The sequence below is a fragment of the Haemaphysalis longicornis genome, unplaced genomic scaffold, assembly GCF_048455015.1.
Source record: "Haemaphysalis longicornis isolate Haplotype H1 unplaced genomic scaffold, Haemaphysalis longicornis Haplotype H1 scaffold_15, whole genome shotgun sequence".
Classification (NCBI taxonomy): Eukaryota; Metazoa; Arthropoda; class Arachnida; order Ixodida; family Ixodidae; genus Haemaphysalis; species Haemaphysalis longicornis.
Window position 1 is genome coordinate 14,662,206 of NW_027526257.1, and position 27,792 is coordinate 14,689,997.

Genomic DNA, 27,792 nt, shown 5'->3' on the forward strand with positions numbered 1-27,792 from the left:
AACTGGAAGTTCCCCAATTTTCTGTCAAAAACCCAGCAAACTAAACACACTGTTCCGACAGGAAGAACACATTCCGACCCATAAAAGGGATTACAATCCCAGCCCAAGCTCTCGTAACTCTTGAATATCCTACCCCAAAAGAGTTTTGGGGGTTCAATACGCCGAAGCAAGCCCTGGGGTATGAGGCACGCCGTAAAAGAGGGTTCCGGATTAATTTTGACAACCTAGGGATCGTTAATGTGCGCCGAAATATAAAATACACAAGCGCTTCTTTCTTTTTGCTTCCATCATTAAAGTGGCCACGGCAGCCGTGTCGAACCCACGTCCTTCGACTCAGCAGGACCCCTTAGCCACATAGCCGTGGTGGGCTTGACTGCCCCCGCGCGGTCCTCAAAAGCGAATGCCAGCTGACGAGCCCTCACCATCCGCGGCATGGCCCGTCCGTCCAGGCTGGACTCTGAGTCGTCTCCGGACACGGCGCTCACGGGCTGCCGGGCCGCGGAAGAGGACGCACCGCCGACTGGCGGATGTCGGAGAGAGGGCTCCCCTCCACCGTCTCCGCCCTCGGAGGGTGGGGGTGGTGGGGGAGCCTTCTTGGTCCACAGCTTGCTGCCGCTGCTGCGGTGGTGGTGGGAAGAGAGCCGCTGGTGCGCGGACGAGGAGGACTCCTCGAGGGCGCTCGTCAGGTCCTGCACTAGCTCGTCCATGTTGTCATAGTCGTAGGGGGTGAGCACACGCAGACGCTTGATGCCCTGGATCAGCGTCCGGTCCATTGGGCAACCCTGCGCACAGGTCGTTGCACACCGCTACTGCAGGAGAATCGACAAGTGGCTAGTTCTTAGGGTACACTCGACATGGACACAAGGGAAAGAAAGTAGGCAGCCCGCAGGGCTTCGGTCTGTCCCCTCCCCTTTTCTCATGTCTGTGTCGAGTTTGCGCTACTCCAAGATGTTCAAACTCGTAACCGTAAGCCTTTCTGGACAACTGGCGCTTTGGCTACCATAAAAAGGTGTGGTTAAGGGAAAACCAGCACTACAAATGGGACCACAGTGGCAGAAGAACGGTCCGCAATTCAACTTGACTACGAGGCTGTCGCCCACTTGCTGACTACGCCTGCGCACCTAGCCCGAGGTCGTCATATGGCCCACCCCCCCAGCCATACAACACAAAACAAGACACTTCCTCTGCTTTCTAGCGAAGACGGTAGGTTTAGGATCTGGAAGGTGCAGCATTAGAGGACGATGGGTGCTAATGCTGCTAAGCCTGTTATGTTAGTCGCTTATTCCTCACGTCAAGCCGTTATCACTCCCTGATCATTGCAACTGTTCTAGTCAGAAGCGCGTTTCCCTGATCTCGCGCTCCTTTCTGGGAGTGACTGCACTGCGAACCATGTGCTGGCGGAACAAAAAGTGCATCATTTGATTTGCCCACCAAACAGGTTATTTCTACCATTGCTTCTCTGCCTGTTTTTCTGCACGTTTACTCTTCAGTAGAATTTGGACCTTGAGAACCTTGTTCCGTTTTGTATTCACGCATTCTTGCAGTCACTATGACAACAGTAACTCTGAATCTTGCACTAGTGGGAAAACCGAAATTTGGTTCAGCGTCATACCTGTAAAACACTGTGCACAGATTACTCAAATAAAGTCCCCTGCAAGGCAGTAGAAGTGACCGCATGTACAAACGCAACTTTGTCTCATATGTGTTGCTTCATGACTTCTCAAAAAAAAAAAAAAATCTACACTGCTTAAAAAAGCAGTACAATAACTTGAAGAGAAACAAATGCAGGCTCAAATGTGAAATGCTATTAATCTGCCAGAGGTGAAGGGGTTAATCATAGTGTTCCTTTAGCGTTCCTTCAAGAGGCTGTGAAGGCAAAAATACAACTGCGTTCAGTGTGAAAGAACTACAGTAAAGTCCCGAAGGAATGGCCACCCAAAGTACACAGATATCAAGTAAAAAATAAGCAATGGGTGATCTTTCGGGTCAGGTGCGAAAAACTAGAAAAAAGTGACCGCACCATCGCCAACCAAAACTGCGGAGATATTGAGAAAAAATACCAGACATGTGAACTTTCAACTCAAGTGCGGAAAGGACAAATAAGTGACCGCATCAACACATGAATAGATGATTCACAGTTATTGTATTCACTGATTGGTGCTAAAGCCATCAATTTGAAGGGGTGGGTGACATTTGGGGTCTTTTAGGAAATTGAATATTTCACCCCTAAAGAGGAGTGGGCTGGGCGTTTGCTCGGAACTTTATAGTAGCCTCTGGTAACTGAACTGACTTTCATTCACTCTGAGTGTCTCCACAACCCATTTTCCCCTACCCTCTGCCCCACTGCTGGGAACAGGCCTTGGGGAGCTCGGACCTAGCGGCTCAGGAACCAACCACATGGGCCCTTGCAGACGCCAACGCCACACGGACCACAGCTACCCCCCCCCCGCTTCCCTAATCTCCAGCTGTAAAATAAACTGGCTATTTCTCTGAAAGACGTTTTTCTAAACAAAACAAAAATAGAAGAAAGAAATAGTGAAGTTATCAGTGTGTTAACTGCATGTTACTGTTTGAGTGATACGGTCAAACTGAACGAAGGGGCGCCGCTTCGATTGCTAGGTCATGTTTCTTGGGGTGGCTAAGTGGGCGGCCTCCAATCGCACAAACAAGAAACTGCGACGTCAGCGAGAAATGGGAGTCACCACTGTTTCACAGGTTTTCTTTAGCGCCTCCACAAGTTGTAGAAGTTTGGGACAAGTCTTTCCAATGAACTGAACTTGCATCTTCGTGGTCACTTTACCAGCATCCACGCCGTCCAGTCTTATTCTGTGGAAGCAGACAGTGCAACTTGGGACTACCATCTTGTGCGCACTATTGTCAGCGCTTTTTCACACATCGTGGCTTCTACAGTGCAGCAGAGCTAGTGAAACAGAACATAGCAGCTGCCCGACTGAACAGATAATATGGTTCTGTCCAGCGCATTCAGTTAACACAGGCTTCATTAACGCGAGCCCCTTGTTTGCGCAACAGGCTGTCACCATGACAGCTTTCCTTTCTTCCTTTTTTATAATGTGCAGTTATCAGGAAGTGCTGCGGTGGGGAATTGTGAGAAACCACAATGCGAGCGGTAGACCATTTGACAATTGGCATGCCGGTACGCATAAGCGAAATGGGATGCACTGTGCGTTGCTTTTTCAGCTAGTTCAAAAGACCAGCAGCAATGACTGCAACCTTCAGTTGCAGACTGATAAGCGCTAAGAAGTCTCGAGGACGTTTTTATTATGTAACCGCTTCATCTTATTACCGTATTCACCCAATTACAACGTGCCCCCGATTCCAACGCGCATGCATGCAGGCCTATTTTTCCTGAAAAAAAAGGTGCGCGTTGGAATTGGGTAAATACGGTATGTATCCTTTTACTGGTGAAAGGGCAACAAGAGCTAAAGAGGCCCAATTCTTTGCTGGTTTAATGTCGATATGCGTGCGTATGCTATGTTGCTAAAAAAAAAGTTGCCTGAATGTGATGCCGATAACCAACTTATTCTTGGCTGCATAAGACTAATAACTACAAAAAAAAAAAAAAAAAAAAAAAATGAGCATGATCTTACGAAGATCTTGCTGCTAGGCGAGTTGGTTGGAGCTTTGCAACATGGTTTAAGTGCGGCTAAAAATTGCCCGGACATAAGAAAGGTGACAGGACAAAAGCTTGTCCTATCAACTTTCGTGTGTCTGTCCATTTTTAAAGGGAAAGCTTTTTTAGTGGGACCGATAGTGCCGTGTCAAAAAACTAACACATTTCCTTACAGACTGGTTGGTTGACAGAAAAGCACTGATAAGATGTCTGGACACACGGTGCATGCATGAAACCAAGCTTCCATTGTGCCAAGATGGTTACTTGAAAATCGTGAAAAAGGAACGGTTCCAGATAAGACACAACAGTACATGCACCAATGATGAAAAAGAAGTACAATAGTATACCTTTATCGCATAAAGCATGTATCAGTACACATTTAGATTGTTCGTAGATGCATTTACTTAGCTTGGGAAACAATGTCACATGGGTTCATTTTTCGTTTGCGATTTGGGGCTTTGAAAATTCAACGATCGACTGGGCACACTTCCAGCGAAAGTTGGAGACGCTTTAGCTTTTGCGCTTCTCTGAACCTTCTTCAGGAAGGCGTGGTGAAGCTTTTATCGCTCCAACCACGTTGCAAAGAGATATGGTCACAATGATAGGCGACAGTGACAACAGCAAAGGCATGAAAGTGCCACAGATTATGTGCAATCCCAAGGTGACATCGAGCATCCTAACATCAGATAAAAAGTAAAAAATGCAGTCGGGTGAGAAAACGAGCTCATCTGTTGGGTGTAGCGATATATGACACATGCACAATTCTGGAACATCGGTCTTTCGCGTTTTCCACATTTGACCAAGACAAAAAAGAGACCCCCCACCAATTACCAGTTTCTGTACCAAGTCCCAGAATACCCGAATGTGGTCATGCTTGGTTGTTCTGTTGGTGCCTCACTTCAATTATATATTCGTACATTTGCTGTTCCCCCAATCTGCCTAATTGCATTTTTAGTCAAATTGCATTTTTAGTCAACCGGTGAGAAGACCAATTTTTTCGCAACGGTGGCCATGCATACCTGCCTCAACATCAAGGTTGTAAAAGGAGCCATGAAGAGAAAATGCAAGTTTGTTTTATTCGAAAGATTTAGTGTTTTATAGTGCCCCCAGCGCTCGTCCGGATACAAACGATGCTTTATTCACTGAGAAATTAATCAATTTAAGTTCAAATTTCGATTTTCCTGCTAAATCGTTTGTTCTCGTGGTCTGCAATGACATCACAGGAACCGACCGCTCTGCAGCCTAGAGTACCTTGATTCACGCGGCCGCCGTACAGGGTAGAGACGCGTTTATGCTGGCGCCGACATTTTGGGTCGCTTGCTCGCCGCCGAAGCAAGTCACTGTGTCAAAAACGCATCAAAATTATCGTCGCAACGCGGTTTACTGGCGAAGTTTGAATCATCTTATCTGTTTTGCGTTGCTAGGTATAATGGGAAACGAAAAGAACAATGCGTTGAGCACGTTGACCCAATTGCAGCAGCACAGGACCGTTCAAAGGGTGTCTCCACCCTGCAGGTCCTCGAGGAACCCCATTCTGAACCTAGATGGCGCCACCATACCGTGGCAAGCCATTTTCCGCCTTTGGTTTGCTTTTGACCGTAATTAAACCTGGCTTGTTTTTGTTCCGGGGGAAAATAATCGTTTCCTGAAACAGTGCTCGCTCGACAAATATGGTCACATAAAAGACACCGTTGCTTGCATCAATCGACCAGTGTCGTCTGAGACAACCCCAAAGCCCCGCAGTGCTGTGCAGCTAAACCAAGCATAGTGCGCGCAGTACCAACAGCAGTACACATCAGTACTTCTATGTTTACATGTGCTTTCGTAACTTCCACTGTTCGTCCCACCATTATTATTGCTTTATAAAGAATGTGCCCTAAATTTAAGCACAAATCGCTCGTTCAGCTAGCTCATAAGCTCTACCTAATTTGCATCTGCTTGTGCTGCCCTCTGCCAATCGCAGAGCTGGCTCATATGACATCATAGGTTCTGTTGCGGGAAATGAGCTGGTGGGTCGCATGGCCATTCCCTTTTTTCCCAATTATGTAGCTTATTTGAGCGGAGTCTATGTTAAAAGTGGGGTCAGTATGATTCTACCGAGGCAATCTTTCGAATGAACCAAACTTGTGTTTTCTCTTCATGGCTACTTAAAGCAAGTCTAATATCTCAGTCAGCACACAAGACTAAACAGGAAAACGTGATCTAAGGTTCGGATGGTTGCACCCCCCCCCTCCCTTTTCACACGCACCGGGAGAGAGAGGAATACAACCAAAACTTGCAATTTGCAGAAGTAACGATGATGCGTTGTTTATCTGATATTGTAGATGATCCACTAGAAGCGAACTGCATTGGAGCAACCGAAGCAGCAAGCGCTGACACCCAGTCAATCAGCGGCGGGAAAAGACGCGGATGCTCACCCAGTGTACTCAGGCGTGCACTTTACGGAGAAATATAGCCCCAAACACTGCCTCACGAGGCGCTAGAACTTTCAGGCGTTTCACACGGGATGCACAACCTTACTGCCAGAACCCCGGGCCCGCATACCGTGCCTGCCCTGTTTCGTACGCGTCTTTCTCTAAGTTGTGCTGCCCTAATAACTAATCTTCGCGCAAATAAAGATAGCTCGAGTCTAGCACCAGTAAAGCACATTGACAAATACGACTGTTTGCTCAACGCAAAGTAATGCACAGCTAAGAATACAAATGGGGTTAGCGCGAGCCAAGCAATCCGGATATCGACATGCAAATAACAGTGCAGATGAAACATTGCAAACTTTTTAACGCACGCATCTAGGTTCTGAGCCGATCAAGCGTATCCTTGACAAGGCCCGGGCGACTCGCGCCCGTGAACAACAGCAGTAAAAAAATCGGGCATTTAACTCCACGGAACGTTTTATCAGGGCCGATTCGTGCGCAGATTGCAACGGCGCACTACGGCGGGCCCGCACCCAGAGCTTTTTCGGAAGTCAGCAACACGCAATTTAGAGCCACTCGCTCGACCCAGAAGGAGACGCCGATGGTAGCCTTTACCTGTCCGCCTCAATGCGTCCCGGGGGCCTTCAAACGACGTGACATATTCAGGCGAACGCAGCCGCTGGTTTGGACGCTTCCGCGGGCCTTGGAACACTTGGCGACGACGCGGGGTCGCTACACCGCATCTGGAGCACGGAAACCGCGCTTGGAAGCCGAAAAAACACGCAACACTCCTCGCTCCGCTCGGCTACGCTAGGCTAGATTCGCACTGGCTGCTGGCCCTCGCACAAAGCTCGCGAGCCGTGAGAGTCCACGTGAACCCCGGAATAGTGCACGGGAGACGGGTATTGCAAGGCTAATCAGTTCACTGCCCGTTTGAAGCGGCAGCGCTATCGAGCTCTGTCCCTCTGGCGTTCGAGCTACTACACTAAAATAGGCAACTTACTTAAAAAAAACTAAAGTTTAAATATCCTAAAATTTGTTATTTTAAAAGCAAAAAATAAAGCAAAACAATTTTTTAAAGTTTTTATGTACGTGAGAATGTATGTACCAGCGACACGACCTGATTTAACACTGCACTACCATAGCTACGACACTACGCAGCCCCAACAACTTCTCCCCCACCCCCTTTCCGATATCATCCGTATCATCTGTTCGCTGCTGTCATCACTGGACTCGGCTCCTATCGCTGCGCAATCTCGCTGGAGCCATGCCTGTTGCGCTGTGGCCGCACTTCTGATTCCGCTTGCTTGTTTTGTCAACCACTCGTGGTCGTGCCTCCAAACGCCGACGTCGCGGCTCGCGGCCGTGTCGTCCTGAAGGGGATCGCGTAGAGAGCCCGTCTCCGAGCGACGACACGCATGCGTTGACCTCCGGTGAACTGCGCTGTTCTTCCGGCATCCCAACATGAGCCATCAGTTTCCCGGGGATATCATTAATCTGAACGTCGGAGGGACCAGGTGAGGAAAGTTGTCGCCGCCGCTCGCTCATGGCGACTTTGGAAGAAGAGTCCACGACTGTCGCGGTGACTGTATCGGTGGTTGTTAAGACAGCTGAACGAATTCGTTCCTTATGGAAGTCGTTCCGATAAGCGCGCGAAAGTCGTGGTCAGAGCTTGCCAGTGACGACAGCTCCTTGTCTGGGACATCGGTCTTATGGCTTTTATCGCCCAGGGCCTGACGAAGTGTGTCAAGTTGCCAGGATTTTTAACCGACCGTTGTTCGAACGGCGAGGGATACGTTGATGCTTTTCGAATCAAATGTGTCTCGAAGCAGAGGCTGTTTTTTCTTTGGTTGCCTGTTAAACACTCGCATCGTGCTGAGGGGGCCATCTGCATTTGAACTTTGGAGTCGTGATACAATGGTCACGCAACCATAGTTGTCACAAGAACTTCAGGAGGATTTAAAGGATAAAATTGGCGTGCCCGATATGAGCCAGCAGGTTGTTACCCTTAGCGATAAACTTGTCCGATATCAAGAGGAAAGTACTCCCAACCTACGGTACCGTCGTGAGATATTACGGCCAGGGCTTTAAATTTCTCGCATTTCCTTCTTAAGATCTTCGCTACTGCTCTCCGTCATCCTAAATCCATTTAAAGATTATCTAGCTAGAATCAACAATGTGTGATAAAGTCGTGTGTCACCTAGCTGTAACCCTGCCGAAGAAAACTGGAGCTGCCGAAAACATCATTGGACCAATTGGAATCCATTGCATTTTCCGTTAGTTACAATTGGTCCAGTGGTGTTTTCGGGAGAACCAATTGGACCTCCAATACTTTTTTTTTTTCGGCTGGGAATCACGCAAACCACAAGATCTTTCTCGCACACTCCTGGCCACCTCAGTAGCGTTCCTTTTTCAGCCTATCATATAAACCTTTGGCCTTTTTGTTTCGACTCTTACTCCCCATAGGTCAAAAATAGAGATTGCCATCGACATTCGTCTGACATGCGTATAGAACGACAATGCGATACGGAATTCTTCCCTCCCCGTTTCCTTGTGCGGACGTCTGATTTTGTTAAAAGGCATCCTTCTAATGTTTGTGTGGGATATTTCGGAAGCTGTTACCACTTGACGTCATCCGGAAAAAGAGCATGCATTTTTAGAGCTGATGACGTAGTGACGGTTGTTTATGTGTCAAGTGTGCACTGCAGTTGGATGTGAGCATGTTTTGTTGCCACCGCCACAAAAGACGAGCTCGGCTTTCACGCAGGAAGTGAGCCTGTGCACTAGCGTCGGTCTGTTTGACGTAAAAGCGTTGTGCTGAGACAGGATGTGTACCTTGCTGACACCACAAACGTTCTGACGAGGCAAACAGCTGGGTGCGCTTTCACGATCTTCCTGGTTATCTAGTATTCGGGTTCTGTAACTCTAAAGAAGTCCTGTGTGGTTCTTTCTGATAGTCCAGTACTTTACGGGGAATTCTTACTGACAGTAACTGGGAATCGCTAGTGGGGACCACTGTCTAATGCTTTCACGCTCAAATGAGTTGTCCTCTGCATCGAACTTGAATGTGGACCCTAAAAGAGGCAAACTGGACCTCGCTAAGAATGGGCGGAAAGAAAGAATTCGCCATAGTAGGGGAACGGGGCAGAAAGTAGCTAACATCCTTTGCTGTCTGTGTGACGAAAAATTAGGTCAACTTGCAACCGTTGCAGGTTCAGGTGTGGCACAGGTGATTCTGCGAGAAAGAGAATTTCTCAGCAGAAGTACATAAACTTTGTAACTTGATCGGTTAACTAAAAGGGACCTGTGGGCTTTGTAAAGGTAATAGCTGTTTTAAGCAAAGTTTTCCTGGTTAATGGACTTGGTGAATAAGCTGTGCTTTACCAGCTTGAGTTTGCTTGCTGTGGGCTGTGGTGGAAAAAATCGCTACAAAAACTTTCCGAATCAAAGTTCATAGATCGACTTACGTCCGTGCGTGCGCAGAATGTGTTTCGCGGGTACTCTCTTTTGTCGTTCATTGAAGATACATAGTACTAGAGGTGGAAATGAAGAAAAACGACGAGGGTGTTACTGCTAAACTGCCGAGCTGAAGAGATTTGGCAATAGGAGCTATCCGAGCACAATGAAAGGCTGGGCAAAACTTTTGCCAATAAAACGAACGTCGGCTATCTCTTTGAAATGCCATGCAACTGCGATGGTCTAACAGTCAGGGGGCTCAAGTGGTGTGATTGCATGTGCGTAACGTTGAGGACACCATGCAGCGGTTGTGCCGGTATAGCCAAACAGTGATGATTGATTGTAGGGTTTAACGTGCCGACACAACGCAGGCGATGAGGCACACCGTAGTGGAGGGCTCCGGAATAATTTCGACCACCTGTGGATCTTTGACGTGCGCTGAAATCTCGTACACACACGGGCGTTTTTGCTTTTCGCCTCCATCAGAAAAGCGGCCGCCGCGGCCGGGAATCAAACCCGCGACCTTGTGCTCAGCAGCACAACGGCTTAGCCACTGGGTTACGCGGCGGGTTAACTTCTTCAACTTCGGTATTTCATTTGTGTGTGTGTAGGGGGGGGTATAATCCGAACTGTATATACGAGCAAATACCAAGTGGAAGTTTTATACTCGACTGACTTTGCCGGAATGTATGTATAGTATAGTGACCACCGTCTTTATTGTCATGACTATCCCTAATCGCTGTCAGCAACTGTGGCCAACTGCAACATGTCCCTGAATGCTGCTGCATTGCAGTGAAGCGGACAGACACGCAGTCCTCGATATCACAGGGGATGATGATTCGTGGCTGGGTCTGGGCAAGCATGTCAGTTCATTTACACGTGTGTGTCAGTAAGGAGTAGGTCACCTGTCATCATGTTCAGTGCCCTAACCACTTCCTCTGAAACAACAGTTAACCGTAGATGCCCCCCTTTTTTCTTCTTTTTGACAGGTTTGCCACCTCTAGGCAGACCCTGACATGGGTGCCGGACTCTTTTTTCACGAGGTGAGTCCACTTTGTCAGGTGGGGAGGGCCTCTGTGCATTTGCAGTGAAGAAATGTTTTGGAGCTGTTTCTGGCACACGCCAGCCTGGGCTCATTGTAGGACCTGCAGAGTTTGCTGAACGGGGGAATAAATTACGCACTGGAACATTGAACACAGGCCCTTTGCTCAGACACCAAGGATAAAGGACAAAAGGACATTTTAGATACAGCTGCTAAAATGTGGGCACTGTGAATGAAATATAACTGCAGAGGCTTTAATAAGAAACAAAGAATAAGTTCTCGTCTTGTTATGGCATTTGAATTGATGTTCTGTATATCTGGTTATGTTGTTCAGTACACTCTTAATATATGGTGGAAAACTAAAACTAAATTACTGGGCAGGTGAGTTTTTGCAGTATAAAGTGTTAATGATATTTCAGCATGGTATCATGTCGGTTGTGTTACTAGAGGGAGAGTCAGCCTTCATTTATATGCATACTTGTTAGCTGGGCCCGTTTTCCCGAACGCGATAAGTGTGGGAATAAGTTCTCAACTACGACTTTAGCGATGTCTAGGTAATAAGTCGTTTGCCCGAAACTGATATAAACGCTCGGTTAAGGTAGCGTTTCCGTCGGGTTTTTTGGCAACCGGCTTATTTGCCGTGGCCGACTTTAACTTATTGGCGTCTTATTCGTAAGCAGGAACTTAATCGAGAACTTATGCGTACGGGCAAACGGGCCCTGGTCTCCCTAGCTTGCACTGATCTGCTGTGGGCTAAAGTGAGCTTCTTCCTGGTAGAGAATTTCTAGAATTTCCCGAGCTGGATTAAAGAACCGGTGCAGTATATGAATGTTCATCTAGAGCACTAATTAAATATAATTATCACGCGTTTCTCAGTGCTTGTATTGCAGCAGTGGTTACTGGATGTTTTTACCAGTTTTTACTGTTTTTTTTTGTCCCCTGTTTGCTGAGAGTTTGGTTTAATTTTACGGAGTTTTTTGATTACTTGGTTGATAGCACGAATTTACTTCAATGTTGATACAAATTTCCTTTTATCTGAAACTAGGAGGACACGCAGGCATGAAGCTAGATACCGAGCTGAATTTCATAGCCCAGAAGGGGTGTTAGTGTACTGCGAAGGGAGAACAGACCGAGGAAAGGGAGCATGATTAGTGAAAAGAACGAACAAGACGATGCTAGGGTTGATTTAAACATAGGCTTGTACTGCATGTGGGACATTTATAATGGGCGTTACAGTTACGCAGGTTAGTTTCAGTTTGTATATTGGAGCCTGTTGTCTTGTAGGCGAAGAGCTCCAGTGTTCTGGAAGTTATCTGTGGGAGATAAGTATTATCACCAAATGGTAATAAATTAAGGAGGCAAATTGCATGTATGTTTACGTAGGCAAGGGTTCGACGGAAGTCCGTCTGGCCAGGTGGCGGGCTCATAACAAAGTTGCGGTCAGTGACCGCAACTTTATTGACTTGGTCAGTGACCTCAACTTTGTTGTGCACCTATGTTTCTCTGTAGGAACAGAATTGTGGCTAATGATCGGCAGCGTCTTGCTTGTGTGCCCTCTTAGTTCTCGTTATTGTCTGGGTTGCGGTCTTTCACCCCAACCAAGAGCCCCGTGTAACTTCAGTTCAGTGATGGCAAAGGTTTGACAGGACCAGAGAATGTCCTGAAGGCTAATTTGCGTGCCTCGTATTTTTCAGTATGCTGAGCGGCCGGATATCAAGCCACCGAGACGAAACAGGAGCCGTAAGTCCCATTTTGAGTTTGGAGTTTTCTGTGCACGGCTGGACAGTTGGTTGACCAACGTCCGGGAAGTATCATTTATTTGGCTACAGATTGTGTCAGATGTGTATCGGTAGAAAGGCTAGAGGGAAGGTGGAGTTGAGGGCTTCATCTTGCACCGGCTTTTAAAGTTTCGGTCTAAACCCAGTGCCAGAAATTAGAAGGAATGTTGTGGGGACTCCTGTTTGCACCAGTGGCAGGGCTCGTCCCAGATTGTTGGGGCGGCCATCTTGGCCAGTGGTGTGGTGGTGTTGTGTGCGCTGGCTTACCTGCTGGCTGGGCATGGTGCGCTATCTCCCTTTGTATCGCAGGACTTGTGAGCGAGCATGGCTGGAGGGATTAGATAAGCGAGTCCAGACCACCCGTGCATGCCTTAACAATCCAACAGGGTGTTGTGGTATGGTTATATGGACACAGCGCGTTAAAATAGGACCACAAAGAAGAGAACCAGACAGGACGAGCGTTGACTATCAACTGAGATTTATTCAAAACAAAGGAACATTTATACATAAAACGTCGAATCTGCGCATGCGCTATGGTGAGAATCACACCCAAACGCTGTGTTGTGGCTATGAAGTGGCATTTTGTAGCCAAAGCATTGGAATTCATCTGCCGTGTGTGAGTCTTTGGATGGCGTTTCGTGACTTGTGCAGCTCGGTAGTTCTTGCTCCCATGCAGCTAGTCAGCATCTTTACCCTGAGTTCCTGTGAGCTAGCCCAGAATGTTCATGAAAAAACGAGGGGTTGTGAGACAACTTGCGGCGTTTAGGAAGATAACTGGTGTCCTTAAACTACTTACCTAAACGCGAAAATCTTGGTCTGACTTTCTGTCGCTCAGTTAAGCCACCTAAGCCACCTGTCACCTAAGCCACCTGTCGCTCAATTAAGCCAAAGAGAAAGAATACTTGACCGTGAAGTACATGTAGGCAGGATTGTCCGAAACTACTAAAAGTGCTGGCCAAAGTGGCACATGTCTGCATTATGCGCACTATAGAGTGGAAACGAAGCCTCAGGCAAATTTGACCTAAAATGTACCTAATTAGCCAGCTGCTTTAGAGTATGAAGAGATCTGCTGGAAAAAAGAGGGTTCCTTCATGTAAACATGGCAGTTGCAATACGGCGTCATGTTCTGTGCCCTTCCTTGCATCTTGTACTGTTTGGCATCGACGACTACCCGTGCAAGCTTCAACTGAGCTCTCTACCTACTGTAGCAAGTTTCCACCATACTATAGCTCCCCACCTTTTTTCTTCTTCTTCCCCTCAGATCTTCATAGACCGGGACCCCAAGCTGTTCTCCGTCATCCTCAACTTCATGCGGACCAAGGACATTGACCTGAGGTGCGTATGCCCCCCCCTGGCACTAACCTTGCAGGAAAAGAAAGCTGCGTCCTCCTGCCAGCCATAAATTAGTTGCTACATGAGAAAGGGCTGATTGGGGCCTTCTCTGCATCCCTTTTATATATAGTGCCCATTGGGAACATGTACAGACCTAAAATATGTCTTTTATTATCGGCAAGCCTTTTCATTCGTAGTTGCTAAACAACAATTTTTGGTATCTATAGCAAATTCAGTCAAGCTTTCGAGGTGGGATCCTGACAAAATGACAGAGTACAAATCATTTTAAGGTACTACAGTGCAAACGGAATATGAAAACAGTTGAGCAGGTGAAGGCCATGTCAGTGCGGGGTTAATAATAGCCATCTTTAAAGGTTGGTGTTGTTTGGATAGAGCCGTCCAAAGTACGCAGAGTGGGCAGGATTTTGAAAAACTTGAAACCATAAGATTCCGGTGACCACATTAGCAGCACCCTTCAAGGTTTAGTGCCCATTCTCAAGCAGGGGTGGACGGGGCCATTCTTTGGCGTGGTGTTATCCAGACAGCACAAGCGATCAACGGATGACATGCCAACCACTCTGTGGTCCTTTGCAGGGATATCGACATCAGTGTGTTGAGGCACGAAGCAGAGTTCTACGGCATCACACCACTGGGTGAGCACTGAATCATGTACTTACTACAATGCAAGCCCATGTGTACTCCAAATAGGGTTATCACCCCCTCGTAACTGGTAATGTCATTGGGGCATGGCATCCTGTCTGTTCAGTTCTTTGTCCTGCATGTAAACGCTTGTTTTATGCAAGTCTTGCAAGTGTTGGCTTTCCCCCAGACCTGTCGATTTGTGTGGACCAGCCAACTTGTCAGTGCATGGTGTGCAGAAAACAGGGAAAGAAAACATGGAGAGATGAAGTCACCGCTTTGAATTAAGGCAGAATGTGGGAAAGAGAGAAAATGTAGACTGGAAAGGAGGTGTTGCATATTTCAATAACCTGTTGCACTACCACAAGAAACATGGTCGTTTCTCGCAGGGTTCAGCTGCTCACTTTTTTCTGTAGAATCTATTGCAGGGGCCGGGAGGGGGTATCTGTGGGTAGTTTACCTGAAGCAGGCCTTTGCGGGGCAGTTGTTGAGGGTTAGTTTGTTTGTAAAGCTTGTATGAAAGGAAAGTGTTGTTGGTGCACAAGCTACTTTGGCAGCATTAAATGTGCCTGCCACACGGTTTGCATTCTCTCGTGTGCTCAGCCATGGCTTATGCCAGATGCTTATGCTTGCATTGTGTTATGTTTGGCATATAATCGCTTGCCAGTGGGCAGATTGTGTATCGTCCATGTGGATGTTGTATAACTGGGTCAGGGGATTCTGTGAGGGGTAATGGCACTCTTCAATGGAGTTCCCTGTTGGATAAAACGTGTGGTAGTCGAATTACATCAGACTAAAAGATCGAGTATGTTTGACTATGTCAGTTGCAAGAATTAGAAAAAGCAAGGGGCTTCTTCCATTCCCAAAGCTGTTCAGCATGCGACTTTCTCACACGGGAGCCAGTGCCATTTGTGGGCAGAAACTAGCTGCTGTGTGCCCTAGTTTGACGGCCCATGAAGTGGTGGCGGTTGTTCTTTCCTGCCCCCTCCCCTCCCCTAACAGTGAAGCGGCTCATCCTGTGCGAAGATCTGCACCAGTCATCCTGTGGCGATGTCCTCTTCCACGGCTACCTGCCCATGGCCGGTGAGTTGGAGGCGCTCCCATTTCAGCTGCCCTTTCGGGGATGCAGGTTCTCTGCGCATTCTGCCTCTCTTGTCTGGCTGAGCAGATTGGGGCAAGTGGGCTTCCACTAAGGGCAGCCGAAATCATCGACCATTTCAAGGTGCCGCTTTCTGGTGATGTGCGTGTAACTGGAGTGCTTAGTGGGAAGCAGTGTTTCAAGCTTGAAATGAGCGCACGGCACAAGTGGCTCGGGAATGCTGAAATGGCATGTTTGTCCAGTAGAATCCGGTGCTTCACCCCCTGCAGTGGCTCAGTGGCTAAGGCGTCGCGCTGCTGAGTGCAACGTCGCGAGTTCGATTCCCGGCCGCGGCAGCCGCTTTTCTGATGGAGGTGAGAAGCAAAAACGCACATGTGTATGAGATTTCGGTGCGTGTTAAAGATCCCCAGGTGGTCAAAGTTAATCCGGAGCCCTCCACTACGGTGCACCTCATCGCCTGCGTTGCGTCGGCGCGTTAAACCCTACAATCAATCAGGCTACATATTGGGAAAGCGGTTGGGGTGTAACGCCTCAAATGTGCGAGGGCTCTTGAGAATCCGAGAATAGGCACGGCTCAAAGTGTTGGTCAGCATTCCAACACCTGTTTGGAGGAGTGGTTAATTGATAATGCAGGGCCTGTCGCTTTTTTTTTTTTCAGCTCTTGTTTTATTAAATTCTGCTTTCATCTTTTTGCCACATGCATGGTCAGCATTGGAGCGTCCAACACTGAGTAATGCAGCAGTGTCGACGTGGATTCATACTTTCACTCCTTGAGCGTCATGTTTCTCGAGGGGGGGGGGGGGGGGGGGGCACACACACCCCTAGCATTGTGTTCTTTTGTTTCCCCTAGGGAATGCAAGGTTTTTTTGTTATAAATATATAAAAACGTGATACTATGGACTAATGCAAATGCACATATTTGTTTCTCCTTTGTGTCAGTTGGATGCTCTGTGCGAAGGCTCTTCTCGTTGCCTGAATTCCGCTTTTATGCGCATGCTTGCATGATGCCGTGCCTTGCCAGGGGTCAGTGTCTGCGGAGCCAGATATTTGGTCCTCGCCACCTCCTACAACGATGAGCTGTCGCCCGAGTCCAAGAATGGACTGTCTTTAATATCAGAAAAGCGGCCATTTGAGCCTGCAGTTGAACGTTTCACCATTTTGGAAGTGGTCATTTTGCTTTGCTCTGTGGCCGAAAGCGCATGCTACAACGGGTGAAAGAGACGTTAAAGAGGAGTTTAGGAATGGTAAAAAAATGGGGAGTAACGGGACAAAAGAGATTCAGATTCCGCCAGGGAGAGTGGTGTTGAAGCAGGCAACTTGTAAATTAGGCTGTTCGAAGTGTTTGCTTATTTGTGGAAAATTGAAATCGTGCAAGTTGATTGAAGTGGCACTGTGACTTCAAATGTTGCGTGGAAAGAGACAAAATCACCTCAACTTGCGTCTGAGGCGTTGGTAAGGCATGGGAAGGTGAGGAGAAGGCAGTTGGCTGAACGTAGGTGTGGGGAGCTTTTAAGAGCAGACAACCATAGCTGGTGGCAAGTGTCTTGAAACTTTCCTCATCTTTTTTTTTTTTCTGCAATAATTTTGGGCATTATCCTGCCACTTGTGTAACCGCAATCATTAACTCTTTCGTTACGGCGGAAAAACGGCCGATTTTAAGTGCTTCCACAAAACGTTTTTTTTCTCTTGAGCTACTGGACACACGTAATCTTGCTATGCATGAAATTGTAGCTTATAGATTGCTCTTCCAAACACAAAGCATCAGTTTTGTTAAAAGTACAATTACTTACAGTTTATTTGTCAAGTAATCAGAAAAAAGCCCCCAAGAAAAGTATACTAAAAACACAAATCGGCACTTTTACCGAGACTAAAAATTATTTCAGGTATTTTAAGATATACAAATTGTTCCTACGTTCCTTGGCTATGATTCAATATATAAATCAACAGTCTACACCAAGTTTTGGATTTTTGAGGGCCCGTCAACCTAGCGCAACTGACAGCTGTGCCACGCCGCGAGGGCACTCAAGGGTGAGTGAGTCTTTGTAAAATGTGCATCCAAGTACCGTACTTACCTGATTCTAACGCGCACTTTTTTTCCGGAAAAATAGGTCGAAAAATCACATGCGCGTTAGAATCGGATACGAAACCGAAACCGAAACAGCGAAAATTTCGTCCCACCCATCACCATCGCCATGTCAAGATGGCGCTGAAGCTTTTAGCAACAATTTTTCGCACGCAGGAAGCATAGGCGCCTAGGCTTTTCCATCGGAGTTCATACAAATAGTCAGATCGTTCCACTTGCGCGCTTGATAACAGCAATGGCAGCAGCGGCTCTCACGTGTTCAAAACGAGCGGTCGGCTGAAGCGTGCGCCTCTGGAGAAGCTCGCGGGATGGGCGTGCGAGGCGTGGGCCACGATCCCATCGACCATGGTTGAACGTTCGTTCAGAAGTGTGGCATCGCGAACGTGCTTGACGGCACCGAGGACGAGATCTTGTGGTCAGCGGAGAGCGACGAGGAGTGAGATGAGTGAGATTACTTCGGGAAATAAATCACCCGTTTCTATCGCATTTGTTTTTCTTGCTCACACAGTTCCATGCGCGTTACAATCGGAGGTGCAAGTTTTTTCGGTTTTTTGTAAGGAAAATTGGGTGCGCGTTAGAATCAGGTAATTACGGTATACTCTTTTGTGACCTCGCACAAAATCCTTATCAGTTCGGTGGTAAAAAACAAGAAAACAAAAATCGAGCGCTCTCGACAAGCATCGCACCTGAACCCTGCAGCGCTAATCTGACACGAGCGCAAGGTTATCTTGAAGGTGATAGCGCGATACGGCGCGGTGCATTTGGCAAAATATCCCGCCCGTACGTTCTCGAGACCCTAAACACAAAATCAAAACCGCAGTCGTCAGATAAGAAGCACGTTTTGTTTATAAATACAGCGCGGAGTCACAACGAAATTACCCGCCAGCGCTTGTTGAAGTTCGAGGCAGCTGAACCGGAGCTTCGTCTTCCTAACTGAAATCTGAAGATCCCACATCATTGCTTGATCCCTCACTGCTGCTGGAATCAGAAAAATCGACAGCAGGAGCAGCCGAAGTGCTTGCTACAGCAGTCCGACTGTGCGGAGCGCGGCGCGAACCGAACGCCATTTTTCCTCCTCCTCCCCTCCCCCTTCGGTTCAAATTACTCTTGCTACGCCGCCACCACACGAGACACATAAACAAACGAAACCGAAATTGAAAGAGACGTTGCCAATGAACACACCAGATGGCGATAGTTGTCTGTGGAGCGCGGGTTTCAGATTTTGCGGGAGATTTAAAATCATCGGACGCCGGCTTCCGATCGCCTATGGCGCCGTCGTGAAAGAGTTAATTGACCCACGGATACAGCGAATGTTGTCCCTGGCATATGAAAAGAACTAGTGTTGGCTTAAATGACAGAAAAAAAGTAAAAGAAAAATTTGTCGCAGGAAAAGGGAAAAGGAAGTCAACTGAAGGAAGTGGTCTGTAGCTGTAGTGCTCATTTCCCACGGGTGGCAGGGCATGCCCCGTGCAAAAATTGCTGGAGGGTTGCACGAGAATGGAACATTTAGTCTGTACCTCGCCTTTTATATTTTCTTTTACTTTTTTTTTCATTTCCCTTGTCCCACTGGAGACTTGAAAACTGCCAGCTTGTTAATTGCGTTATCTACCGTATTTTCCGGTGTATAAGTCGCGTTTTTTTTTTCTGAAATTTTCGTAGGTGCGTCTTATCCGCCGGCGCGACTTATGTATGGATTAAATTTGGTACGTGGCAGTCGCCCTTGGTCCGCGCTCAAAAAAGTGCCTGTGTGCTGCGTGATGTCAGCGCATGGTCTAGATGAATGAATTATTTGTTAGCGAGTCGGGGGAAGAAGGCTTCGATGGCTTTGCCTAAACGCCGTCTGAAAGTACATGCCATTTGTGAGTATCAATAAACTATTTTTGAGAAGTTAGTTCTGTTTAGACTTTGGACGGTAGATGCGCGTGTCTAGCAGTCTAGCACTGCTTACCCGGGGATGCGTTTAGAGGCAACGGCTACCACAACCATCTACTTTCGCCGAACTTTTTAACGAACTCATCCTCAATGAGTTTACCTAATTAACTAGTGCATCTTGTACACCGATGAGTCTTATACACTGGTGCGACTTATATACATTTTTTTATTTAAAAAACTACCGTTTTGAGGGGGGCGCAACTTATACAAAAGTGCGAATTACAGACCTGAAAATACGGTATTCTTAACAACCTCTGTACCTGCACTGGGGATTGTAGTGTGGGTACATGAATATTGCTGTTGACAGCAGCATAAAAAGCTCTCTTCAAGAACAGCATTTAAATTGGGTCAAACTGAGATGGCTGGCTTAGATAGAGACAGAGAGAGAAAAAAAGACAGAAGTTGTCCTTGTGGCCTGAACTTGGCAGGCACAATTCTCTGCCATGTCAGCTTTTCATTGTCTCTTTTTCTTTTTTTAGGTAGCTATACATGTTTTACTTTGCCACAACCCCGTGCCTAGCGGCATCATATCATAGGGCAGTTTTTTTCCCCTAGTGTTGCTTACTTGCACACGTAGTGCAGTTAACGAATGCTAACGTACGTGGTGTGGTGGTGGTGTGGGCAACGCAGCAGTGCCGCCGTACGAGGTTTCCAGCGCAGGCGGAGCGCGGAGCTCGACATCCTCTGGACTCCTGCCGACGCCGGGAGTGGGGTCCGAGCGCCGCTCCGACTCCATCACGCGGCCTCCCTTTGTGGTCGACTCGTCGTGCATGGGGCCGGGAGGAGGACTGGTCATCGGTGAGTGTCTGCCTGGGATCGAGGGGGCAATGCAGTTTGACGGGGCTGTCAAGAGGTCCCTGTTATCGTTTCGGACTGCCCAGATCTGCTTAGAGTACCTTGGATTCTCTGGTTATTTTATTTTGAGGTGAAAGCTTTCTTTGTGAGGCCAGTGGCTTCCTGTCAAAGAGCTAATGCATTTCCCAATAGAACGGTCGGTTGACCAAAGAGCTCTGATAAGATCCCTGGACACACGATGCGTGTGTGAAACCAGGCTTATTCCATTGTGTCAGGACGATTACTCGAAAATTGCCAAAAAGGAACATTTCTAGATACGACAGGACACACATCAATTATGAATAAGGAGTACAATATTGTACCTTTATCTCATAAACCACATATCGGTGTACATTGAGATTGTTCGTAGATACGCTTACTTAGTGTTTCAAAAATCGTCGCATGGGTTAGTTCTTTGTTTGCTACTTGGGTCTCTGAGGCTTTGACAATCGATTGGTCGCCCTTTCAGCGAAGGTTCTGATGCATTTTTGATGTGAGAAAGGTGTCACGCTTCCCTCAACTTTCTTTCGGGAGGGACGGTGAATTTTTCTGCTGAATTTCTACTGGGAGAGCAGTTCTTGGCTGCCCCCACAAACTGCCCAGGACTGACCTTTGACGGGCAAGTAAGAGAGACCGAGGGTTTGACTGTTAGGAAAGAGGTGCCAGATTTTCCTTAATAAATGACATCGGAGAAAAAGGTGCAACGTGGCTAGCATCGCAAGGTCCAAGTTGGGACGACCTGTGGCCTGCAGCAGAACTGCCGTTAACGGTATTGTTGTTGTGTGGCTACATCACTTGTGTATCACGATTGCCATCTGATGTATGTCACAGGACATTGCTGTAAAGATTTTGTGCTGTGTTTTTGAAGCCTGCATTTTGTGATTGACCCTTAATGCTGCTTCGTTTCTGTTTCACCCCTCAGTTCACTCTAGTGAAAATGTGAGACAAGCAGAAAATTCGAAGAGGCCTAGGTGTAATGATTTTTCGCTTATTTGCTAACTTTGCTTTCCTTGTTTTGTACATTCACTAGTAGCCATAAAATTTTGTTCAAATCACCTATCCTTATTCTAGCCGTAATTGCCGCAACCGCTGTTGAAAGGCAGCATGCTCCAGTATTAAGGTAAAAGGCAAATGAAGTAGTACTGATAAACGTTATAGGTTGTATTTTAAGGTGGCTGATATGTCTGAACTTGGCAAGATGTGGACACAAATATCGGCCCACTGTTTTTGTTTTCAAAACAATTGTCATTAAGTGTCAGGCATCCAGCTTAATGAGGTTACACTCCCCCAACAGTCACATAAAAGCAAAACAGTGGCATGACCGCGGTTGGTTAAAAGAGGAGAGAGGAATTTAATTAAAGTTCCTCCTTCCTCTATGCATGAGAATTCTGGACTGTGCTGTAAACAATGGCTGTGGTGCTTTTTGGTGCCTCCTTCAAAGCCGTGCATCACCTGTTGACTTTGTGGATATTGCACACTGACTCTTCCCGAGGTCCTGCATTGATTGACTGCACTGCAGCAGTGTTGTAATTTTCCAAGTACAACCCGTACCAATAGAGTTTTATCATATCGTTACCGTGTTTGCGTTACCGTTTACCGGGTTTGCGGGAGTCGACTGCGCATGCGTGGCGAGTTACCGTGAGTGGTAACTTACCGGCGTAGCCTTTACAGTTGCCATGGCGCTTCTCGAGCGGACGAAGTGTACCCTCTCGTCTTGATTGCAGCAAACGCAGTGTGCTCGGCGATTGATGCTTGGTACAGCCGGTAAAACTATTCTTAGTTAATGTTGTTTATTACATTTTTCTCGTTAAATGGTGCTCAGGAGTACGACAAACAACTATTTTTTTCCTGATGGGTGAGCAAAATGGCCGCCCCTACTTGTGCTAAGCCTCACCCGCCTCAAATAATTCAGATACGTTTCTCAGCACGCAAAGTGCTTTTACGTCTCCAAAATTGTGCTGGGCTAGGTAGTGTAATACCCCTGTCACACGGCAAATCTAATGTCATTCAAAGTGAATGACATTAGCTGTTAATGACATTCGGCTCGGCCGTGCGGGTCTACACGGTGAAACAAATGTCATTTGATTGTGATAGCGGTAACGATTAGCGAGCTCGCAAAACCGCAAAAATTACATTTCAAGCGCATCTAGAATGTTTTCACACGTAATATTTAAAAACAAAACGTAACAAAGGATTATTTTTTAAATAAAAAACAAGAAAACCACCGATTTAGGTGGCATCAGTAGACATCACAAGCCAAGACAAGTCTGAAAAAATCCGGATTCGGCTAGCGCGCGCACTGGGGACAAGATTTTCTTTTTTGTTAGTACTTGTTTATCTTTCTTTATTTGAACAACAACACAAAGAAGAAAATATAAGTTTACTGACAGTTTTTAGAAACAATATTCTCTAGTTTATTACTGAATTTTTCTGTCTAGGGATGCGCTACTGCTGTCGAGGCTACTCATTTGGCCACTAACTGAGGTCTGGGACCTGAGTTAGCCGCCAAATGTCATTCACCTCAAATGTCATTCGATATTCTCGTGTAGCGCCGAATTAATGTCATTTAGAGTGAATGGCATTTGCTCTAAATGTCATTAGATCTGCCGTGTGACAGGGCTATAAGTTATTGAGTAATTATTTCAACATATCTCACCAATTTATGCCAAAATATTTAGCGCAGCAGACGTAAATTCTAGTTTACCTTCATTCCTGCTGTACTCGGCAGATGGCGCCACCGACACCTATTTTCTTCTTTAAAGCTATACAGGCAATGGCTACAGTATTCTCGTAACTAATAATGTTATTGTGAACGCTTCACCCGAGAAGTGACACATTCAAGCTACTTCAAACGAAAGCAGATAGCTGTGAGCAACAAAATTACGCGTGAGTTGTTTCGATACTAATGCATTAGATATCGCTGTGTGTCCCACGGTGGCCGGTAGGCCAGAATACGTAAACCGCTATGCAAACCACAAACCGTGTGCTAAAACGCCTTTTACCATTTTTGCTGGTAAACGGAAACTTCAGCTTCCAGTAACACGGTAAACGGTAACACAAACACGGCAACGATATGCTAAAACTGTCTAATACTTTGCAACGTGCATGCACAAAGGTGGGGTGGGAGTGGTTATCCTATTTTGTCCCCAAGTGCAGCTTCACTGCAGTGCACGCTGTATGCACTGTGTGTGTCACGACATTTGTTACAGCATTATTCCCCACCCTGTTCTAACCACGGTTATTGTGAAGTGTAAAAAGAAAGTGAAGCTTTGCTCTTCAGTCTTTCACACAGCATTAGCCTATGTTTAAAATCATGAGTGCCCTTGCCCTTCCAAGGTCAGGTGCTGCTGTATGGAAGTAGTAATGCCAGAGAACATCAGACAACATCAAGAGGGAAGCTCCTTAGTCGTAGCAGCTATCTCTCTGGGCAGATGTGACAACTTCCCGTGTGGCAACGTGGAGGGGTCAAAGTGTTGCGCCATTTGCGCCACTCTGCCCCAGTGCACACTCTTCCTGCGTCATCCTGCTCCAAGAGGCAGTGTTGCACCAGAACTGCTCCCAAGCGGGGCTGCAGAGTGTGGTGCAACTGTGAGGTGATATTCAGTGCCAGTCGCACTGTGCATGGATCGGTGGGGACTCATTCATTCAGCTGTCATTTACGATGTGCGAACCCTGGCAGACTTTCTAAAGGACTGCGCTCTGTGTCGTTCGTTACAATTTCCTGCTCTCTCTCTCTCTCTCTCTTCTCTCTTCTCTCTCTCTCTCTCTCTCTGTAGCGGTGTGCTTTTGCAAGACTTGGGACTGAACTTAGGGTGCCGGTAATGCCCATATTTTGCCGTGAAACGCAGCTGCACTGCCCTCACTGAGCCGTAGTGCGCGCATCGTCAGGCAACCACCATAGCAGTATTTTTGCTTATTGTCGGAAGCAGGAAATACAATAGTTTTACATTTTAGTCTCCCCTTCTCTGCCACTCTATCTTATCGCGAGTGTGTTTGCCTTTTCAAAGGTTAGATGCCATCTGCCCCTCCAAAAAGATGAGATAAAAGGCACGCTTCTAGCACAAGCCAGAGGGGAGATTGTGTTAAGCTAGAACCTGTCTGCAAGTACGGTAATCGGCTTTGTAGATGTGGCTTGCGGTATGGCAACACTTTTTGTTTTTTTCTCTGCATCTCTCCGCGCCCTCCCTCCCTCCATTACGTTGGCTGTTTATGCTCATAGGGGAAAAAAAAGTTCATAAACACTGTTACAGTCATTATCTGTGTTTGTGTTTGCTATCCGTAAACACACAACGTAGTTGCGCAGTGTTTTTACTCAGATAGAGGCATGCAATTACTTGGCCAGTACTGCAGGTAATACAGTAGAATCTCGATGATACGATTCTGGGTGATACGAATTTCGGGATGATACGAATTTCTGAAAAGTCCCGGCAAAATTGCATTGTTTGCAATGGGAAAAATTTCGGCTGTTACGAACGGACCTGGGCAGCCCGGCGGATGATACGAACGAGCCGGCGAGGCGCCCGACTGCCGAACAAGCAAGTGACGGCTCTCTCTCCCCATTTGTCACTCTTCTTTCTCCAGAAACGGCCGGGCTGTTGTTTTCTGCTCGCGAAAACGCGCCCCGCATGCCCCATGCGCGCCGCGAAACCTCTCGCAAGCTGCGCGCACCGCGGCCGGCGGCGGCAACATGGCGGCGGCTTCGGCCGCGAAGTGGCACGGCCGCTCGAGCGACCGCTTCTAGCCGCTCTTTAAAATGCCGCTCAAGGCAGACACGAAGTTGCTTGTGCAGTAAAGGAGCTGATAACGTTGGCGAAAACGGTACTATAAAACATCATCCGCGCCGCTAGTGAAAGCGCCCATAAAATATCTGCCGGAGTGCTAAGCCTAAACATCTCGGGCGGAGCCAGCCGGCTGTCTCTAGCGTTTCGCAAGTCGTCAGCGTCATTTTCTGACCGAGGTAGGAGATACCGCGGGCGCAAAATCGTCAATGCGGCTGTGAAAATACAGCGCGCGCAAAGCTGAGGCGTGCGAATCGCGTGCAAAAACGCACCATGCTGTTCACGCTTGACTGTTGCGGCGTGTAGCGAGCTTGGACACCGTGAGTGAGGAGACAAGCGCGAAGCTAGGCGAAGCGTTACGCGCTCCAGAAAGGACTGCTTTGTGACATGGGGGTTTAAAAGAAACAGAAAAAATCACGGATTTGTTCACGCGAAAGTAAGAAAAGAAATAAACGAAAACTTTTTTCAGCGCTCAATTTTTTGGTCTGTGTTGGTTCATACGAATTTCGGATGATACGAATATTTTTCGTGGTCCCGCGAGATTCGTATCATCGAGATTCTACTGTATATGCACTAGGGTATTTTTTTCTCTCGTGTGTGTTGTTGACGTTAACGTTTATTTTTAATTTCTCTGGAGTCTAGTCAGGTTAGTTACGCAGTGCATTGAGGTATCTCTTGTTTCTTCTTGCTTTTTTTCTTATTTTAATTTCTTAGATTTTTTTTTTTTCATTTGTCTGAAGTATTGGTAGGTGTAGAATAAACGTAAACTTCTAATCTTATGTGTCAAAGGGACCGTTTTGCCAAACTGGTTATCTCTTGTTTTTTGTTTGTTTGTTTGTATCATGCGGTTGTGTTGTAATCACAGGATCATTTTTCATTTGTCTGAAGTCTAGATAGTGGCACCTATTGAGAGCATCGCTTACCTCTAGTTTTCTCTTATACTAGTACATTGCTCTGTCAGCTGTGATGCTTTAATTATGATGACGTATGGGGTGTTTTCCTAACTCTTTCGAAAATGGTTGGCTCAGTAATGATCGAGTAAAAACCATGTAAATTTTCTTGTTTGTGTGGTTATAAGAAATACAAAATTGCACACAAAAGATGTTTGACCAGAAGTCTGCTCCCAAACAGACTTCACTGGTACGAAATTTGCGTTTTATTGTCCCAAAGCTGCTCCACAACAGCATTATTCCTGCTCCTTGAGTTGCTCCAAAAGGCTCAAAGTATACTTCGTCCCCTGAAATGTCTTTTGGCTGCCTTTTCTTTTGTTGAGAGGAATCGGGTAGAGGGGGATGTTCATTTTAAACCTATGTATTACGGCATTATGTTTTATGGCCACTGGTGAGCTTAGGGTTGCCACCCACCCGGTTTTCGACTGGCCCTACGAATTTTCTAGACAGCGGGCCAGTTGCCGGTCCGTACATTGGCCGTTTTTTTTTTGTTTTTTGGCCATTGTGCTGTGATTATTACTTTCTGGCCTTTTATAAGCGTCAATTCAGCAACTGTGATGCTAATGTGTGTTGGCAAGCTGCACAAAGGCACGCGAGAAGCAAAAAATACTTGGGCGAGCGTGCTCCACAAGATTGGAGGGGGACTGATAGCTGATAGGAGCAAAAACCAAACAAAATGCTGCTGCTGTTGTGGGCGGGTGGCTAGTATTACAAGTATTGCGTAGTATTGAGCGTGTATGTACATATGAATATCAAATACATTATGTCATATGAATTGCATACTTTTTAACGTCCTCCGTTTGGTGGATTCAGATCCAAAGAAGAGCTTTCAGTGGACATAGTGTGTGCGGTTACGTTCAAGTGCAGCACAGTCAGCGCAATAACCGAAACCTGAGCCACTTTCAGCACAAACGTTATAATGATTTTGCTCTTGGAAGACTCTTAAATAAATGGCACTGCATGTCAAAAGCACATCGAGTCTTTCTTTCAACACAAACTGAACCTTCTATATCACCCCCCCCCCCCCCTTCCCCTCCACCACCAAAGGGCCAGTTTTTGTCTTGCAGGAAAGGTGGCAACCCTACGCAGGCTTGTTGTCCATAAAGATATAACAAACTCCTTTGTTTAATGAAGACAGGAAGATCACTTTATGCGGTCAATTGGGGGGGAAAAAAAGGTGGGGGTATCTTTCGTTTCTCTGGGTATGCAGCATGGAAGTGCAGGTTACCTGTACGCACAAATTTTCGATTTTGAAAGGGAGCAAAATTCGCATTTACGTTAGTTGAGATCATGAACCAGCATGAGCAAACTGGGGCTAGATTTACTAAACTAGTTTGCATTTAATAGGGCCCAGGGGCTCTTCTTTGCACGTCGACAAGAGTCGATGTGAACCCTTCTTAGGCGTGTAGTTATTGTGGCATGTGTATCTATTTTTTTTTACCCGCCATGGTGGCTCAGTGGCTAAGGCGCAGCCATTTTTCTGGTGGAGGCTATAAATCGTAATGTGTCAAGGTTTTGGTGCATATTGAACGTCCCTGCACTATGGCTTGTCTCGTAACACAGGTGTGTCTCGGCATGTTAACCCCTTGTGGTCTGTTGTCGGGGCAAACGGAACATGGCCGTAGGGGTCCGCTGTCGGGCCACACCTGACTTTGGTGTTCAAGTTTAAATTTCGCTGTCTTTCTCACTTTGACGCGTTCGCATTCTTTGTACGCATGATGCGCCATCTCCAGAGGGATACGTGTGAAGTTTTCTTCTTTTTGCACTGGCATGTAGCACAATGTTCAGCGCGGGCCTTCTAGATTCCAGAGCGTTTTCATGTGT

At 46.8% G+C, this 27,792-nt stretch overlaps 2 protein-coding genes across 3 annotated transcripts in view; one reads left to right on the forward strand and one right to left on the reverse strand.

Annotated features, from left to right (window-relative positions):
• LOC144165805 (uncharacterized) overlaps positions 1 to 6,926 on the reverse strand; it is a 37,327-nt gene extending 30,401 nt beyond the window's left edge. Inside the window, exons 1-2 of one of the 2 annotated variants that reach the window (XM_077695586.1) lie at positions 6,661 to 6,926; positions 423 to 782 (exon numbers count right to left, since the gene is read on the reverse strand). In XM_077695586.1, coding sequence (XP_077551712.1) covers positions 423 to 773 — 351 coding nt within the window. In that variant the 5' untranslated portion in view covers positions 774 to 782; positions 6,661 to 6,926. The remainder of the gene's footprint in view (positions 1 to 422; positions 783 to 6,660) is intronic. The other variant, XM_077695585.1, reaches the window with a different exon arrangement.
• A 265-nt stretch (positions 6,927 to 7,191) lies between these two features.
• The window catches only part of LOC144165806 (BTB/POZ domain-containing protein KCTD3), a 43,216-nt gene continuing 22,615 nt past the window's right edge, over positions 7,192 to 27,792 (forward strand). Inside the window, exons 1-7 of the mRNA XM_077695587.1 lie at positions 7,192 to 7,562; positions 10,491 to 10,544; positions 12,238 to 12,283; positions 13,583 to 13,656; positions 14,248 to 14,306; positions 15,295 to 15,375; positions 20,037 to 20,204. Of these exons, the coding sequence (XP_077551713.1) occupies positions 7,510 to 7,562; positions 10,491 to 10,544; positions 12,238 to 12,283; positions 13,583 to 13,656; positions 14,248 to 14,306; positions 15,295 to 15,375; positions 20,037 to 20,204 (535 nt within the window). The 5' untranslated portion in view covers positions 7,192 to 7,509. The remainder of the gene's footprint in view (positions 7,563 to 10,490; positions 10,545 to 12,237; positions 12,284 to 13,582; positions 13,657 to 14,247; positions 14,307 to 15,294; positions 15,376 to 20,036; positions 20,205 to 27,792) is intronic.